The 19264-nt window shown below is 38.5% G+C and overlaps 1 protein-coding gene across 1 annotated transcript in view; it reads left to right on the forward strand.

Moving 5' to 3' along the window:
* Positions 1-19264, forward strand: part of USP37 (ubiquitin specific peptidase 37) — a 47117-nt gene that overhangs the window by 23139 nt on the left and 4714 nt on the right. The window contains exons 13-21 of the mRNA XM_015889156.3: positions 247-364; positions 842-921; positions 1716-1880; positions 3152-3217; positions 10958-11102; positions 11515-11767; positions 13149-13315; positions 15765-15828; positions 16927-17042. Coding sequence (XP_015744642.1) covers positions 247-364; positions 842-921; positions 1716-1880; positions 3152-3217; positions 10958-11102; positions 11515-11767; positions 13149-13315; positions 15765-15828; positions 16927-17042 — 1174 coding nt within the window. The remainder of the gene's footprint in view (positions 1-246; positions 365-841; positions 922-1715; positions 1881-3151; positions 3218-10957; positions 11103-11514; positions 11768-13148; positions 13316-15764; positions 15829-16926; positions 17043-19264) is intronic.

The raw sequence follows: 19264 nt of genomic DNA on the forward strand, positions 1-19264 counted from the left end.
GGCTGTTCTTTCTTTAGCCTACCTACATCCTGTCCACAAAATCTGTTACAGAGGGTTATGGGAACCTCTGTAGCATTGTGGAAGGCTGGAAGACTATTCTGGGGAGAAAGAAATGGCAAAAAATAATGACCTACCTGGATTAAAAGGAGTTGCACTCTAATTTGTGGCCGTTACTGCTAAAAAGTTACAAATCTCTATGTTATTCAAAATTCAATAAACTGAATAAAATAAAACTTTTCCATGCAGGTGTGGTGAAACTGTCACCAAGCGGGAACAGTTTAATGATCTTTCCATTGACTTGCCACGAAGGAAAAAGCTTCTTCCTTCTCGATCAATCCAGGATTCCTTGGATCTCTTTTTCCGGGTATACAATATATATCCTTCTACTATTTATTATATTTTAAATTTTACTTATTTTTGTAAAAGTTTTCTGAATATTATTTCTAGTATAATGTTTTTAAATTGCAAGTTCAATGCAAATAAATTATATGTTGGGGGTGGGGGGAGAGTCTGTCATGGTAAAAATCCCTGAAGGTGTTAATTCTCTGTAGGGACAACTTTCACTGGATTAATCTCAAAAACAAGTTAGTTGGAGTTTCTGGTTCTTCTACAGTGTCTTGTTCTGTGTATTTTTTCATGGTTATTTGGTGTGAGGGATGATTGTCTATCCTGAGGTGCAGATAAATTCAGTTGTTTGGAAGCAGGGATACCGAAAAAGTTTTTTTGGAGTTCTGTTTAAGTGAGTTCAAGCACTCCACCAAACTGAGGAGAGAAAAGAAAAGATTTGATTTGAAAAGAAATTTTGTCAGATTACAAACCTTGCATGTGTTGTGTCTCTTAGGCAGAGGAGATAGAATACTCCTGTGAGAAATGCAGTGGAAAATCTGCTCTTGTTACACACAAATTCAGTCGGTTTCCCAGGTAGGTATGTGAACTTGGTACAAAAGTTACATGAAAATACTGGCAACCTTTAGGATCTATGAGGTAAAAATATTTAGGGCAAAAATAAGTGCTTGCTATTGGCCCTAAAATAACTGAATTATATAAATTTAAATTCCGAACAGAATGTCATTCTTGGAAGCTAGAAGTTTAGCAAATCAACTTGACAATGCTTCTATCAAATTTTAAAAGCAAAATTCTCATTGTAAAAAAATGGTGAAACAGCAGAAATATATGTCCATTGATTATTATATGTAAAACTATGGGTTGGGCCCCAAATCTGTTTCCTGTAGTTGGAAGGATTTTGCTAAGTTCCTATTCCTTCTGTAGATTCCTAAGGCCTAATACTTGCTCAAGAGCAGTGTTTCTCAACCTTGGCAGCTTTAAGATGCTGGCTGGGGTATTCTGGGAGTTGAAGTCCACACACCTTAAAGTTACCAAGGTTGAGAAACACTGCTCTAGAGGGTTGTGGGATCTTGTGGAACAGTGAGGTAGGGCGTTCTAGGAAAAGGGAATACTGCAGAAGGAAAGGGAAATCTTCAGCATTATCTTCTTCTGCCCACAGCTGAAGGTGGGATGGAATTTCACTCAGAATCCATTCTTTGGAACAAGAAAAAGTGGATCCATCTCCAGTATTCATTGGAGAATGAATGTTAAGAGTGCATAGATTTATAAGAAAGTGCAAGCAGAGCCTGTAGTTTTGAAGGTGGGGTATTGCTAAAGAGAACTAGTTGTGTCTACATAACAAAAAAAACATCCCTTCTTGTCTCTTAAAGGGTTTTAATACTTCATCTGAAACGGTACAGCTTCAATGTGATGCTCTCCCTCAATCACAAAGTAGGACAGCAAGTGATTATTCCAAGATTTTTAACCCTGCAGTCACACTGTACAGAAAGCACAAGGCCTCCACTTAATCTTGGGTGGAGTGCACAATCAGCCATGTGAGTTCTTCCCCTTATTCCAGTAATAGTATTTATAGATTGGTTTATTTTTGTTATATTGAAACTTTAATTGATCTCTATTTAATGGTCCTTGAATACAACAGATTAAATTTACATTCAAGTGTCACCCCTGAAATAATGGACAAAAGTCTAGGGAGTTTAGAATTTTCTGAAGTCTGTCTAGGGAATCAGTATTAGTTACATTGTATATGTAATGTTGTAATTGATGCTTTTTCATCATTTGCATCAATTTATGTCATTTGTGCAATTATGTTATTATGCAAATGACTTGAATGGACTTAAAACATTAATTACATTATTCAAATGACATAAATTGCTGTTATGTGAATTTGCATTCAACAGACATTTGGGGTTTAATAGACACCTCCTCCCCCCTTGGTGTGTAAATTAAGGCTGCACTATAAATATAGATTTCCAGAATTGTTGAAAGTGAATATTTGCTGTTAAAGTAAAAATTAGACTTACTTGCCATTATTATATGTGCAGATACTTAAAAAATATTTTTTGATCAGTGACTTTCATTTGGAAAATCAGTTATTTCCTTTTCATATTCTTGTTAAGAAATTCAATCCTATAAGTTTGATTAATTTTTCCCTTTCTTTAGGCCAGGGTCATTACAAGGCCAGTTGTGGGTAACCCTTTTGACCTGGGGTCTGCTCTGTGATCTTTTGCTGTGGCTGAAGACTGCAGGTGGCATGGCCGTTGACACTGGGACATTCTCGTAGTCTAGGGGACTGGCATTTTAGATCTTAACCTCTATCCCAGTGGGAAAAATCCACCTCATATTTTGGAAGCTTTCAGAATATTTCAGAGGTACAAGTTTACAGTGCTCATTTTGCCTATTCAAACCCTCCCTAATAGAACAGGTCTCAAAAGTTTGACTGCGCCCATTTTGGATGTTCTAAATGAGATGCTAGAGGCCACCTGCATCTCTTGGACTGGGACTTGCAGGTTTTTCATTCCTGCTCTCAGTTTTACATGGAACTTGAGAAGAGCCAGGTGAGGGATCCTCCAACAATAAAAGTGCCTATTAGGAAAAAGTGAGATGTTATGATGCTGCTCTATGAAACAACATTGTAGAGAACTCTGCACATGATTTAAATGGTTTCCATATATTTTGTGACAACTGTGATAGTTAATTCAAAGCTGCTTGTCATAGTTTCTTCAGCTGAGGTGTTGACTTGGATCCCCATCAAAATGGCTGTACATAATAGTTTTCAGAAATAAAACACTCTTTTTTTTTAAATCAGTTCTCGGCCATTGAAAGTGTCCCAGATGGTGAATTCCTGCTCTGTAACCACTTCTACACCTTGTCGGTGAGTAGCATGGTTTTAAGGTATTTGAAAAAAAGACCAAAATGGATAAGTCTGTAGAAATGGATTTTGTGCTAAGTACTTTTTCCCCTATTTTTAAAATTTTGGTACATTATTTTATATTGAAATAATCCAGAATGGGAATGAATGAGTGTGTTAAGCTTTTTAAAAAGATTGTTTTACTTATATGATTGTTTCAAGATTGTATGTGAGTAGTAACCACATTTTTTTCTTAGTCAGACTGGAAGTCAAAAAGATCACATTTAAATTCAGTAATGTTTACTTAATGCAGCTGTTTCAAGTTACTTTAGTTTCATGGCAGGATTAAGCTAAACACCATTATCTCCTTTTGCCACTCATACTGTGTATCAGGGATAGGGTTATTAATTAATAGTTTCCAGTAATACTGTGGTGTAATCACTTTCCCCAAACTCGATCTAAAATCAGGATCAGATAATAAAACTGGCAAAAAGTGCCTTTCAGGTATAAATTAGGGAGCAGTTTTAAAGTTGGGCACCACCAAAGAAGGATCCCTTTTCCAAGTAGCTGCGTGCTAATTTTCAGCCAAAAGAGGCCCCCAGAAAAAAAGCTTTGAAAGAAGTTGTTATCTATACAGTTTCATGCAGGAGGAGGCAGTCCTACAGGTATCTGATCCTTTAGTATTTAGGATTTTGAAGACCAAAACCAGCTGCTGGCCTGAACTGGAATTAGAAGTACATTGGAGACAATGAAACTTGTTAACCATTACCATGATAGATTCAGATTGGTGAGTGTAAGTTAAAAATCTAGCTGGCAAGTTTTGATTAGCAGATGTTTCTGAACTATTTTTAAGGGTAACAGTAGTCCCTAGAGGTAATCCTCAGGTTACAACGTCAGTTGGGACCAGGATTGCTATTGCTAAGCGATGCAGTTGTAAAGCGTGATGTCACGTGACCGCATCATTTAGCAATGGCAGTCCCAGTTGCTGCTGTAACCCCAGGACACATGGGTCATTAAGCAGGAAGAGGCAGGAGTCCCAGGTAAGGAGTGTGGGGTGGGTGCTGTGGGGTAGTGGGAGGATGCCGCGGGTGGGTTGGCGGGGCACAGGAGGGCTGGGAGAGGACTTGGGCGGGTTGGCAGAGGCTGCGGGAGGGCCAGCAGAAGCCATGGGAGGACTGGCGGAGGCCTCAGGTGGGGTGGCAGGGGGTGCAGCAGGCAGATGTGCACTACAGAGTGCAGGCGGGCAGGGGGTGCTACAGAGTTTGAGATCCCTGGGATCTCGAATTCCATAGCAGGTTCTTTGGGAGAAAAAGCAGTGGGAGCCGCTTAATGGGGTGACTTGCGACCTTCCCTGCCAGCTTCCCCATCGATTTTGCAATTGGCAATCCCATGATGCAGTTTGCTGCAACATCATAATCACAAGCCAGTCACCTGGGCGCCGGGATCGTGATCACATGACTGCTTTCTGTGACATATAAATTGATTGTGCCCATTTAATAAAATTATCTCCAAAGTTCATATCTTCCAGAATTCTAAACAAGAAAATCCAGTTCAAATGATCAAAGGTCTTCTTTGCATCTAAGATCAGTGCAGCATGGTTTTCATTGTGTTGCTCCAAACTCTCCAAAATATCTAACACATTTCTGATATTATCTTGTAATTGTCTTAGGTAAAACCCACATTGATCTTCATGAATAAAGTCCTGTAAAATTATTTTCAACCTTTCAGCCAGAATCATTGTAAACAACTTACAGCCATTATTCAGTAAAGATATTAGTTGATAATTTCTTGTTATAGTCAGGTCCTGGGCCTCTTTAGGTATTAATACTATGTTGGCCTCTTTCTAGCTGTCAGGAATCTTTCCATTCTGTAAAATAATATTCATTGTTTATTGTAAAAGTTCATTCTCAAAACATTTATGTTATGGCCAACAGACCATCTGGACCACGTGCCTCTTCTGTTTTAGTCTTTTTTTAAATATAACTTTATTAAGATTTTAATAATGATAAAAACTAACAGAAACTAATACTTAGAATAAAGAAAAGAAGAAAGAAAAGACCAAAAGTGTAGAAAAAAAGAAGATATAAAGAAGTAGCTTCTGATTTTCTTTACAGCAGTTATAAGTATAAATTTACCTCTTACTCTATGGTTACAGCATAACTTTCGTGTTTTCTATAGTCTATTTTTTTCTAATCATCAAAACCGGATATCATAAGTTCATTTTTTTCCTGTTTCACGCAAAAAGTCTATAAGGGGTTTCTACTCAACAATAAACTTTGAGAATGTCTTTTCTCTGATCAAAGATGTCAATTTGGCCATCTCGGCAAGTTCCATCATCTTCACCATCCTTTCCTCCATTGTGGGTAATGTCAAATCTTTCCACCTTTGTGCATACAGGTAGTCCTTGACTTACGACCACAATTGGGACAGAAGTTCCATCGCCAAGTGATGCGGTTGTAAAGTGAGACATTGCTAAGCGATGCAGTCATGCAACAGGTTGTTGTTAATTGAGAATCACAGGTTGTTAAGCAAGTACCCACCCCAATCCAAGCCATTCCAGGCTTGATCCCTCCTAGCCCCAAGCATCAGTAAAGTAAGGGACTGCCTCCAACTCCTCCCACTCACCTATCTCCCTCCCATCTCTGTTCTTTTGGCCACCCTGTACCCTGCCATCCCAGGAGTGGGGCTCAAAGGAGCTTTTTGGCATGCCACGGCTCAGGGGCTGTTTTTTGCTTTTTTTTTTTTTCGCAGCACAAAGCCCAGTCCCAGCCCCAGCCTGGCCCAGCAGCCAGGCCAGGCACACCTCATCAGCAGCGGGAGCAAGAAGATGGTGAAGTTCAGCTGGGGTGGTGGAGTGCAGGGTGGAAGGGGCCAAAAGGGCATAGAAGAGGAGAAGATGGGTGGGGGGAGTTGAAGACCTATGGTCTTAAGTGGGGGCAGCCTGCCAAGCACCTGAATTTTGATCACATGACTCTGGGGGTGCTGCAACGGCCATAACTTTGGACATGGGTTATAAGTCCCTTCTTTCAGTGCTGCTGTAACTTCAAATGGTCACTGAATGAATGACCGTAAGTCAAGGACTACCTGTATAATAATCTTGCAGTTATCATGTATAAAAATAAATGTCCATGACCTTTTTCCAACTGTTTATTGATCAGTCCCCCCAAAAAAGCCTGTGGTTTCAATTGTATATTAGACTTTTAAATCTTCTGAATTAGTATATGTATTTGAGTCAGTATTATGTTGTATAAAATAAACTCTAATATACACTGTGCTTGCATCCCAACTGTTTTAGTCTTTTTAATAGCTTCACAAACTTCCCTTATTGTTATAGGTCCATTCAAAATTTGACTGATTCTCTGTAATCTTTGGTAAATTCTGTTTCTGTAAATATTCATCCACTTTTTCCAAGGAAATTTCTTGACTTTCATATAAAGTAGAATAATTCTGGTGAAATACTTTTTGCATATTTGCTTTATCTGTTATTACAGTATTTTCTTCTTGTACCTTTAGTATCACTTTCTTTTCTTTTTATTTCGCAACTTATATGCCAACCATTTCCCCAGTTTATTTGCAAATTCAAAATGTTTTGTATAATTTCTCTTTATTTCCATCTCTCTCACTGTTAACATAGATAATTGCCTCTGTAGAAGCTTAATGTAGTGGATAATAGTTGTCCTCTCTGGGGACTTTTTAAACTCTTCCTTTTTTTATCTCATCCAAAATCACTTGCATTTTCTCTTGCCTTTTTTGTTTAAATACACTGTTACGCTGTATGAAATATCCTCTTATAAAAGCTTTGCTTGCATCCCAAACCATTCTTACTTCTGTGCCTTTATTAAGATTATTGTCAAAAAATTAAAGTTTTCTTCTTCAAATTTTCCCAGAAAGTCTCTTGCTTTCTGCACAGAGTTAAGTCTGAATCTCTGCTTTAAAAGTAAAAAATGACCAATTCCAACTTATCCCATCCAAATGCAATCTTTTTCTGTTTGAGTTTGTCAGAAAAAAATACTCTTTTCTCTTGCGCAGTATTCTAATTGGAATTTCCTTAAGTACAATTACATTTGTATTATCAATCCTCAATCTGGTATTAAAATACTGCTGCAGAACTTGATCTCTAGTCTTCTTCCGGACAAAGTACACAAGGACATCCCTTGTAACGTTTCTTAATTTTGCAGATTGTGTATTAATTGTATAAACTTTGTCAATCTCTGCCTCTGTATCATCATCCCAATCCAAAAAGTTAGACAGGGATTTGACAATCTTTTCTTTGATATCTTCCCCTTGGTTTTCCAGAATTGCTCTAAATCTTAAACAAAATTCTTTTTCTCTCAATTCCAGTAATGTCAAGTTATCCAACCTTTCTCCATCTCTCTGTTTATGACTTCTGTCTTACTTTCCAAAACTTCCACTTTGTCATTAATTTGTTTTACATCTCCAGCTAATCGTGCTACAGATTCTTCCATCTTATTAACTTCTTCTTTCATATCCTTTTTCATCCCTGCAGATCCTTCTTCCATTTCCTTTTTAAAAGCATCCAAACTATCGGCAACTGTTTCAGTCATCCTCTTGCCAAATTTCTCAAACATTTTCTGTAATAAATCTGGCATGATGCCCTTATCTGTAAGTTGTTGAAGTGAACCTCTCCTTCCTTCTCCTGTTTTTACTGCTTTTCTTGTGGTTGCCATTGTAATGTTTATGGCCCAAAAGTGAAAGTATGTCAGTTACTCGGATGAAAGTAAAAGGCAAGCTTCTCCTCCCCTCCCCTCCCCCCCCCCGGTTTGTTTTTCTCTGTCTTTAACACTTTGATCCCAAATAGCTTTCCTTACCTATAGTCACACAGTCTGGCTCACATTACCCTTGTCTTCTTATTTTGTAAAATCCACCAGTTACTGTATTTTTCCGACTATAAGACGATACTTTTTTCTAAAATCCTTACGCTAAAAATTGAAGGGCGTCTTATTCAAGGAAGTCAGCCAAGGAGAGAACCGCGAGGTTGCAAAACTGCCCATACTTTGTTTCTGCAAAGAGGCTTCTTCCTATCACTAGCCTCCAATCACAAGTGAAATAGCTTGTCTCCCAAACAGACTTCCTCCAATCATGAGCCTGATGTAACTGACGTCAGCTGATGCTGAACAAACCAATTGGAGGAAGTCTGTTTGCAGAGACGAGCTATCGGCAGTTTCTCTCGTGCTTGAATGTAATCAGTTATGCAAAAGAGCCTGGAAATAGAGCTGCAGAGAGACAGTTTGGACCTCCTCCCACCGAGCGTATCAGGTAAATGTTACCTAATTACTAAATAAAAATGTGTTCTGCGCTATCTTTAAAATATTGATTTCTTAATTTGGGGTTGGAAAAGTGGGGGTCGTCTTGTACATGGGGGCATCTTATTGACGGAAAAATATGGTAACTACTTTCCTTAATAATAATCAACATTCCCAAAAAGGTCCAGTCTGTTTGTCTAGTTAATTTTATTATTTTCAAAGGTACTTTCATCAAAGAAAAAAAAATATTCTGTTTTCTAAATTAACTGTCCCTTTTATCCGTTTAAAACTTCTTAAATCAAAATCTTGTTAAGCTTTTTGCTTTTAAGTCAAAATCCTTTAAGATAGTATTTTTTTTCTTTTCTTAAGTCCAGAAAGAAGGCAACTCAACAAGTGTCTTTATTCTTTCCTGCCAGTCAGAAGAACTCTCTTAAGTTGTTAATTAATTATACCCAAAAGTGTTTAAGAAAGTGAGACTTTTGTGGGTCAAGTGCCAGTAAAGGCTGCACAGCAGTTTGAAGCAATTGTAATCCCTCAGCTCCCAGCTGCTCAACCCATGATCAACCGCAAGAAACTCAATTCCTGTGGTCTTCTCATGAGAAGCAACTCTCCAGAGCACAAGTCGGCAATTTCTCAATCTCTCCTTCTCCGGAGAGAATTTTGTTGGCCAGAACATACTGCCTAGCACACGATCTTTGCCACAGTGTCTTGGCTCACAGATGCTCGCAGGGTTGTCTAACCCGCCATAGGTCCTCACCCAGAAGCCCATGTCCACATTTCCAACATAAATTTGAAGTACCTTTATACATTCTTGACAATTTTCTGGAGTCATATACAGTACATCATTTTATAAAAATTCTCTTTTAGGTTATAACATAATGTAAATTTCAGTCCTTTTAACCACATATTTTCCCACTATTCGATCAGTATATTGTGTCCAAAGTTCTTATCCCATTTTATCACATAGTCTTTTACTTCTTCTATTTCAAATTTCAGTAAAAGCTTATATATTTTAGCAATTACATGTTCATCATTTGTACATAATTCAACTTCAAATTCTGTCTTCTGCTGCTCAATTCCAAATGTCCTATTATCTACCTTAAAGGGGCTGGAATTTCCATCCCTAAGCGAAGCGGTCGTCAGGCAAAACATCACGTGAGTGCATCGCATAGTGACGGCAGTTCTGGTAGTCCCAGTTGTGGTCATTAGGCGAGGACCTCATGTTTCTCCTCCCCTGTGTGAACTGCCAGCTCTGTCCTGCTGCCTTTTCCCCAGCCAGGCCCGGCAAGCTCCCTTCGGCAGACAAGGCTCCACCGCCATGCTACACTTGCCTCCACTTCAGCTTCCCCCACCCACCTATCTCTCCGCCCTTCTCTGCCCTTTTGGTTGCCCTGTACTCTGCTGCTGCCACCCCTGGCTGACCTTTGCTATTTTCTTCCTCTCACTGCTGATGAGGTGTGCTTGGCTGAGGCAGCTGCTGGCCCTTTGCAATGCGTGAGGAGGAAGACAATGAAGAACGTCTGGGAGCAGCAGGAGTTGGTGGGGTGGCGGAGTGCAAGGCATGAGGCATCATGAAGGGCCAGTGATTGCCTTGGCCGGGCATGCCTCAGCAGCGGGAGGAAGACAGTGAAGGTCAGCCAGGGTTGCAGGGGGGAGTGCAGGATGGCAAGGACGGCAGAGTGCAGGGCAGCCAAAAGGGCAAGGGGGAGATGGGGGGTGGAGGGAGTTGAAGTGCATGCTGCAGTCGTAAATGTGATCAGGCTGCCGAGCACCTGAATTTTGATTACATGACCACGGGGGTGGTGTGACGGTCATAATTTGAGAACTGGTTGTAACTACCATTTGTTCAGTGCTGTCATAACTTTGAACGGTCACTGAACGAATGGTTGTTAAGCGAGGACTACTGTAGTCTGATCCAGCAAAGCTTCTCCCAAGGCAATGCATTGCTAAGGCACTGATTACTCTGGACAGATCACTTGGTAGCTTTATGAAAACATATTCGTTTTTCTTTACCGGAACTGAGAAAAATATAGTGCATACAGGTTTAATATTTAAAAATATGTTAAATATTTGAGAGCATTATATATTCTACTATGAAATGAAGTTTTGCATGAAACATTCTACGTAATATATATAGGGTCCAGTTCAAAGTTGCTGACCTATTATAAAATGTCTCTTTTTTAAAAAAAGGCCTATTTACCAGTGAATATGACCTTGAGCCCAAATTTGTAACAATTCATTTTTCTGCTCAAGAGTCCCAGGAATATTAATTCTTTACCATAAAGAATTTTCTGAATGTTAGATTGAGGTAGTGTTTTGAATTGAGTTTGCAGAGGGTTACTGTTTGAATAAATCCTTGTACTATATTCCTGGTATTACAGTTTGTCATCGGCTTAGCTATTCTGTGAATGTTTTTGTAAGATGATGTCAATCAGCCCCATTAGAAGTTTTTTTTTTTTTTAAAAAAGTGGCAAATTAAAATTCTTTGTTTCTTTTTCAGAAAATACTCGTTCAAGTATAAAAGTCCCATTTTAAATTCTTTGGATTCAGACAGTGAAGATGAACCATTGAAACGTCCTGTGGCAAACAGTCAGAAACAGTGTGATTTCCAGAGCAGAGAACAGCAGCAAGAGGAGCTTGAGAAAGTAAGGAAAGAGCTTGGTAGAAGAAGCATGTATTGTGGCTAGATAACTTTTTTTGTGGCAATTACATATTTTTTTACTTTAAAAAAGAGTGGCCTCCAGTGGCTGCAGAGGATATAGCAATTGTATAGTAATGTCCTTAGGAGGAGCAGGGCTGAAGTTTTTATTTGTTTTATTTGTTTGATTTGTTTGTTTGTTTATTTATTTAACATGGTTTAAGTATCCTCAGCATTCAAAGCCAGTCTTTTCTCTGGTGATGTCAGAACATTTCTGTATATGAAAACAATGTTAAATTTGGGGTTGTATGTTCAGAATGTCTAGTTCATTTTTACTTCCATGGTAGTACCCTGAGGGAGGATAGATAGGTAGGTAGGTAGACAGACAGATCTCAGTTTTGTCTGTTATTTATCTACAGGGCTCAAAGAAAAATAAAACGGAAAATAACAAGTCTCCAGAGTCAGTAAATAGTGGACTTGAAACAATGAGTGAAGATGAACTTCTGGCGGCTGTCCTGGAGATTAGTAAACGTGAAGCATCGCTGTCAAGCCACGATGAAGACAAGCCCACAAATAGTCCAGACACTGGTTTTGGAGATGATGAGATGCAAGAGTTGCCAGAGAATATGGAACTTAAGGATGCTGATAAACCCAAAGCTGCTACAGAGTCTGGTAAGAGTGGGAACAGCAATAAAAGTCTGGAGTTTGAGTGACAGTGTACAGAGTGGGATGGCGAGTAACTAAGTCGAAGGCTGCTCTTCTCTTCAGTTTTCTGACTAGCCAGTAGGCTTATAAAAAGCCATCTGTTGACCTGGTGACATTACAGAATGGACAGGATTATTTGGTTTTGTCTGCTTGCTTTATTGTTATTTTGGGGATGGTGATGAGGGAGACTAGGATGGAAATTAAACAGTTCATCTCCCAAACACCTCCCACTCCCATTCCTGTTCTTATTTCCATACTTTTTTTTAACCTCAAAATCACATTGCTGAAAGTCTGTTGAGTACGCATCTCATTTCAGTGCTTCAATTTCATTTCATTTTTAGAGTTGTGAGACAGGTATTAAGAATTGGAGTGGGGATGGTCCACCTCCCCGAACTATTATGCTCTAATCCCATCTTTATTTGGGGGAGGGAAGAAAAGCAAAGAGTCGTGCCACCAATATTTGGACAAAACTATTTTGAGTCCATTTTTATTGAGGTAAAATTACAATTAAATTACATTTTACAATTTACAATTAAAATGTATTAAATTACATTTTTAAAAAGATTGAACTGTTAGGTCGTAATGCCTTGTATCTTAAAATATGCAGTGAAGCTTATGCCCAGAATATTTCCTTATAGAATCCATAATGAGTAATGAATAAAAATACAACTCAAGTTGGAAAATGAAGTAAAACTGTCTTTTTTATTGTAGGAATCTCTTTAAAAATGTGGCTAGAATGTTAAGTCAGAATTGGGAAAGGCAGGAGTAAAAATTGGGGATAAATTTCACGTCTTGATTTCCATCATATTCTGGTGTTTCAGTGTTTAAATTACACACACTAAAGACTTAATCAGTTGGAAAACATTAAATCAGTACTGAAAGCAGTTCTTTCCCTTCCCCCACATCCTATCTTTTCCAAAATAATCACAAACTAATAGATTCATTTTGCTGTTGAGATCTGAGTGGCATGAAAAAGATTTAGCTCAGGGATAGGCAGTCTGTTGTCCTAGGGCTGCAGGTAGCTCTCAGGTTCTTTCTTTTTCTGTTGAAAACTGTCAGCATAGTTTCCTCCTATTATGAGATAAGGAAGATATAAACATTAATGTGAGAACATAAATAGGGACATCACACAAAAAATAATCCCTACTCTTATTTACGTGTTCACTCGTTTACATGACTCTTGTTCACATGTGTGATAGGGTTCTGTGGTCACCTTCACATACGTCCCTATCGAACGTGGTGGTTATTAAAGGGTTACCCATCCTTAATTTCCCCAATTGCCATTCAGTCAGCAGCCCCCCCACAGCTCCTCCTGCAAACAAATTTAGACACCATTTTGTTTCCATAGGTTTTGTCAACTTCACCGAGATAACTAAAGATTATGATGAAAATAAAGAAAACAAAACTCCAGAAGGCACTCAGGGGGAAGCTGATTGGTTGCAACAGTACGATATGGAGAGGGAGAGGGAGGAGCAAGAATTGCAGCAGGCTTTGGCTCAGAGCCTCCAGGAACAAGTAAGAGCCGGTACACCCTTCACGGTGATAAAAAATGATGTGTGGCTATCTCAGTATCTCTAGGGGAGAATTCTTTTTAACTCCCTTTATAATATGGCACTGCATAATTCTGTTTCATAATTGCAAACTTCGAAATGTGCTTTTATGAGCAAGGTTTTTACAGAGATCTTATAGCAAAGATATGTCTTACTGAATTTAGTGCATTTTTTAAAACAGCAATTTTAGCATATTTGGATTCAGCAGTCTACTGGGGACATTGTCCATCAGATGTGTCCTTCTATAATATTTTTCCATTTTGTTTCTACTTATTCTATTTTCTTATGGTCTTTCAAAAGTTATTATTCCTACATAAATTCCCTGGTGACCTTTCTCATCTTTGTTGAAAACATTTTTTTATTACTAGGTAGGAAGAGAACATGGGTTCTTTTTCCATGATCCTAGGGCAGCTGAAAATATAATAACCCATCTTGAGTCAATGGTTTCTCCTCATTTAATAGTTTAGTATTCAAGAATCCATATTTAAATGACTATAGGTATTCATCCCATGTTGGAATCTCCTTTCTTCTAAATTATCTCCTGGAAAAAAAGCTCTAGAGTTGAGAATTGTTTTTGGAAAGTTTTGCTTTTGTTGTCTTCTCTGACATGATATCCATAATTGAGCTATTTTTCATTTTACTATAATCATCCTCCTTTGGATGAGATTTTTGTTTGTTAATTTATATATTACTTTATGCCCCAAAGACCCTCAAAGCATGTACAAAAAGTCCAAAAATATAAATAAAAAGCAATGTAATTACAAAATAAATCAACAGGCATTAATAGGTCCTCTCTCCCATATTATTTAGCATCTATCTGAAACAGCTGGGATAAATCATCTGTCTCTTTGGAGTTAAGTATTATAATAATACCCAGGTTTATTATTTAAAGGCTGAACAGGAGATGCAGTAGAAGGTCTGACCCAGTGCCTAGAGGCTGCAAAAAACTGGGTTGAGTGGGGGGGGGGAACAGCCTACAACTATTGTCAGCAAGTCGGAGCTAGTTCAGAAACTTTTTGATGCCATGGACGTCCCTTCTGTAATTTTTGATGGATAGCACTTCTCCTGAAGGAGGTGATGCGCAGTCTGAGGATCTCCTGGACTCATGGCTTCTACTGGAACAGCAGATGGAACCTGTGGACAGAACAGCCTTTTACCAGCTTCAGTGGGTCCACCAGTTGTGCCCTTTCCTGAACCAGAAGGCACTGAAGACATTAACTTGTGCCTTTGTCATCTCAGACTAGTGCAATTCACTTTACATGGGCTGCCCTTAAAGATGACTCAGAAACTGTAACAGGCACAGTAAGCTTCCAGGCCCACTCCAAGGTGCGGGTACAGCTTGAGCTCTGACCTACATGGTCTAATAAGGAGGGGATGGTTTGGGTATCCACCCTGAAAGAAATTGAGCTGGGACCTGGAGACAGACTTTCTCTGTGGTAGTTCTCTTGCTCTGAAACTGCCTGTTCCCCAAAGTTAGGTATGACCCTACTCTGTCCTAGAAAATGACAAAAGCAATCTTTTTAAAGAGCAGTTGGACTTCTTTAACAGCAGCTATGAGTTTATTTATAGTTTTTAATAGTTTTGTTTTTAATTCATCAGTTTTATGAACAGATGTCATGATTTTATTGCTTCTAAATTACAAGGGGCCTAGAATCAAGAGTAGGCAGAATATAAATGTTTGTAAAAAAAAAAAAATAGTATCAACAGTCAAAACTGGGAACAGTTAATAACTAAAAGGTGTATGAGAGAACAATTTTTGTATTGGAAAGAAAGATGGGACTATGTCAAAGGTGCCTCTTCAGTGAGGAATTTACACAGCTTGAAAGACCCCATTATGAATACTAATAAGCTACCTCTCAAAGTACGGTAAAAAATAGAGCAGAGCCCTTCTGAGGCATCCTTCATCTCATTCACTAGTTGCTTAAAAGATTTCATTTATATCCTTCCATAAATATTTACAAATGCATAAAGAAACTAAGTGGACATGTTACGTGAATTGTAACTGATGAGGTTAAGAAGGAACAAAAACCTTCAAATGTGTTTGCCCATTTATTGTATTGTTTAGCAGTGAAAGAAGCTACAAAAGCTACGAATATGCAAGCCTTGATATTCGGTTTTTTTCTAAATGAAGGCCATTCCTCCCATACTGTTTATTCAGGCATGCGTCCTCAGCTAGATTTAAGTAAAGAGTACGATACATTTTGCTACATGGAGAACGTTTTTGTTCTTGTGCTTTGCTTGGGAAGTAGTTCACATTCACTGAACAACTTTTGAAAGAAAAAATTGTAGAGAGCATGTTGTGAGATTAGGGACTTGCTGTGTTGCTTACTAACCTCAAGCAGTGTCAGTGGGAAAAACAGCAGTCATAAAAACAGGAAGTGTTTCAGGGAACTAAGCTTGACTCTCTACCCCAGCAGGAGGCGCGGGAGCAGAAAGAGGATGATGATCTTAAACGTGCCACGGAATTAAGTCTACAAGGTGAGATACACAACAGAAAATAAAGACATCTTTTAAGAGCATAATGTAATTGTCCAGAGAAAAGAGTGAGATTTGCTTTTGTAATCCAGTATAAGTAAATTCTAGTGGACAGCTCTGCATACACAGCATGTCGCCATTCCTCTCTGTTTGAAAAGTAGATATAGGTGACTTTGAGTAATCCCCAAATATTCTCAGAAAGTAATTTTTTACAGCTTTTCAGTAAATCTCTATGACATTATTTTTATTTTAAAGGACTAAATGGTTCTACCTTTTGTAAAGGTGATGGTACATACAACTTCAGTGATATGTAATATCACACGTACATGAAGCCACATATAATTGAATAGCAAAAAGTACTTGACTAGCAGTAAACGTTATATAGGGAAACTATAAAATAAAGTAGTTAAAGTTTTAGCCATTAGCGTGAAGTGGATATGGTGCTGGCAGCCCTGTAAACTAGCAGAATACAGAGTCCCAGCAGTTTTCTATGGCTCCTTCTCCCATCTGTTTTATTCCCTTAACCACAATTTGACTGTGTCTTGTTAGCATGCTCTACTCTATTTCATAAATCCTAACCCAGGTTACAGCAAGCAAGTCTGCCACAGATTTCCTAATTTGTGAAAAATTGAGAATAAGAGGTTTCTGCTAAAAGGATTATTGGTTCTCTGAATTGTAGATTTAATTTCCTGAGAGTCATCTCAGGTTTGATGATCTGCAGAGCAAGTTGTAAAAAATAGCAAGAGTTGTGCATTTTTGTCCAGTCATGGTGCCAAAGTAGAACAGTAGGAGATGAGTTGCAATTTCTTCAAAATATTTTATGTATTTTACTGTGATAATTTACTGAAACTCTTTTAAGTTAAGGTGTTCTACAAGAACTTACTGTAAATTTTCTGTTTCTTCAAGTAATGTGCCATGTATTTTTTCATTGATGCATAGTAAAGTCAGTTGTTACTTTGGTAGCACCTTACTTTTTAACTAGTGCAAAAACATTTAAAAAGTGCATTTTTGGAAAGAAAGTTTTGGACTGTAAAGTTTTGTCATCTCTATTTTATGCACATCATCAGGAATCTAACACAGTATCCTTTTCATGCTGTTTAGAGTTTAACAGCTCTCTCCTGGATAGTCTTGGCTCTGATGAGGACTCTGGGAATGAGGATTTTCTAGACATGGAGTACTCTGAAGCAGAAGCTGAGGAACTGAAAAGAAATGCTGAGGTGATGATCTGGAAAACCAGGGGATGTCCACTTGCCTTTTTTATAGGTGGTGAATGCTTAAGAGAGGTTTCATGGCTTGGATAGTTCAGTCTGTATAATATGGCACACTGGGTCATCTTTATTAAGCTTTCTCAGTTGTGACCAACAGTGAGTGACAGTGGATTATGGGTAATATCAGTCCTTGGAGATGTGGGTTCAAATCTCTGCCTCAGGGCAGGCCAAAAACAATTTGCTTCCTAAAGTGAAACCGCAAATGTGTTTTCCCGAAGCCCAACAAACTGCAAAGCAAACTATCAAAACCTGACCAAATTTCATTCTTCCCTGAGGGGAAAAAAATCTTGGTTTTGCAGAAGTTGTAAGGCTTACAAGTTAAGTGCAATACCTGTTATGTCAGCGTGTTCCACATCTAGCTGTGTTTGTAAAAAGCCATCCTCAGCTGTCCTGTTTTTCACGCTGAAAGGATTGTAGTCCTAATAACTAGAATTGGAGAAAACATGGAAACATTCATTGGAAACATGAAGTGACTTTTATCAGTTAGTTAGATTTGCCTGGATAAGGATAGCTTGGCTTCAGCGATTCACAACCTTGCACTCTTTCACTTATCGCACCACATTGTATATGGGATTGTCCTTGTGGACAGAACAGAAACTTTAATTAATGTAAACTATGATGGCTATAGTATTGACTCAGGGTCAGTGGGTCGTATTATACCACTATTTTTAAATTTTCACTGGCAATCAGTTGAAGACTGATGAGGGTCTTGCACACTGGCATAGCAATTTGCAAGGGGACTTTCTTCCTAGTATCCTCCAGGTCACCCTCCCTTGAGAGGTTCATAAACCTTTGCCTTTTTTTTTTTCTTTTGGTCTTAGAAATTTCTGCTGCTATACATTTTGTGTTTTTAATCTTAAGACATTTTAGTCTTATTTTATTTGCTTTTCATATATTTTGCTCTTAGAGCACTTGTCCTAGGGAGACTTAACTCATTTAGAAATAAATGAGTAGAATAAATTAGACTGTGATGGGAAAATAGAATTAACTGTGGGTAGCCATGCTATTCATGAATAATTAGAAGTCAGTCCCATTGATGTCTGTGAGACTTTCAGATAAACAGACATAGGATTTGAATTATCTGCCTCTTGTGCTTCTTTCCTATTCTTCCATGTTTTTCAGTGGTGAACCTTTTTAAAGATTTGTAGGTTATATCTCTGGTGTTGCACAGCCTATTGGGGTGAGTTCCGAAAGCAGTTAGTATTGATGCTGAGCATAGCAGGAGAGGAAGGTGATGTTGGGTGACTTATTGCTGAACCCCGACTGAAGCTAAGAGAAAGCTCAGTATATGCAGCTAAAACCTACCACATCCCAGCTTCCCTAAATTGTGAACGTGAAAGCTTAGACTTCCATATTCAGATAACATCTCTAAGAAGCAAAAGTGAATCAGCTAGGTTATTTCCTTTCCTAGCCAAAACCTACCACAAATTCTAACTAAATAATTTGGCTCTATTGTTTTGGAAATATACAGATCCACTTTCTGTTGGCAGCTAGTTGATGCATGTAGAGAATCACAGAGGTGACATTGCAGAAACATGTGCAAAGATGGTTACAACATGAACACAAACATGGTTTAAGCCCAGAAAACAAAAAATTAGGAAGAAAATCACTGGCTCTGCCCTAACTCCCATAGGTACAAGAAGGATGGAAGGAAAAACACAGGCTTTCAAGGTTCTGTTACTGTAGAAACTTCAGTTTCCTGGTCTGGCCTACCTCAAAGGACAAACAGTGCATTTGTGCATGTATGGTGGGGGGTGGAAATGGAGCCTTGGCAGAGGGTCGTCTTGTCCCATCTTTCCCCCTCCCTGAGCTGCTGCTATAATGAGAGTAGTGCAATAGTAAGGAACACATCAGTTGGTTTCTAGGGTCCATTTCCCTCAAGGCTTACTTGCCAATGTTGTGTTCTCACCACTGATGCACCTGGTAGGAGATAACAACAACAACAACATTTTATTAAACTTGTATCCCACCCAGCTCTCAACAATTCTGGGTGAAATTATGTGATCTGTTTCTCACCTTTTTATATATCCTTCATTCTTTTTTTTTCTTTTCTTTTCTTTTTTTTGTCTACCCATGTACTATTGCCAGAGTTACACCTTGCAAAGGGAGAGAGAACCACAGTTGCATAGCAGTTGAGAGACTATACCAAAGGTGTATATTTCCTACCTTTC

The sequence above is a fragment of the Python bivittatus genome, unplaced genomic scaffold (assembly GCF_059951505.1).
Source record: "Python bivittatus isolate LINGU-HERP-01145 unplaced genomic scaffold, Pbiv_v1 ctg000480_np1212, whole genome shotgun sequence".
Lineage (NCBI taxonomy): Eukaryota > Metazoa > Chordata > Lepidosauria > Squamata > Pythonidae > Python > Python bivittatus.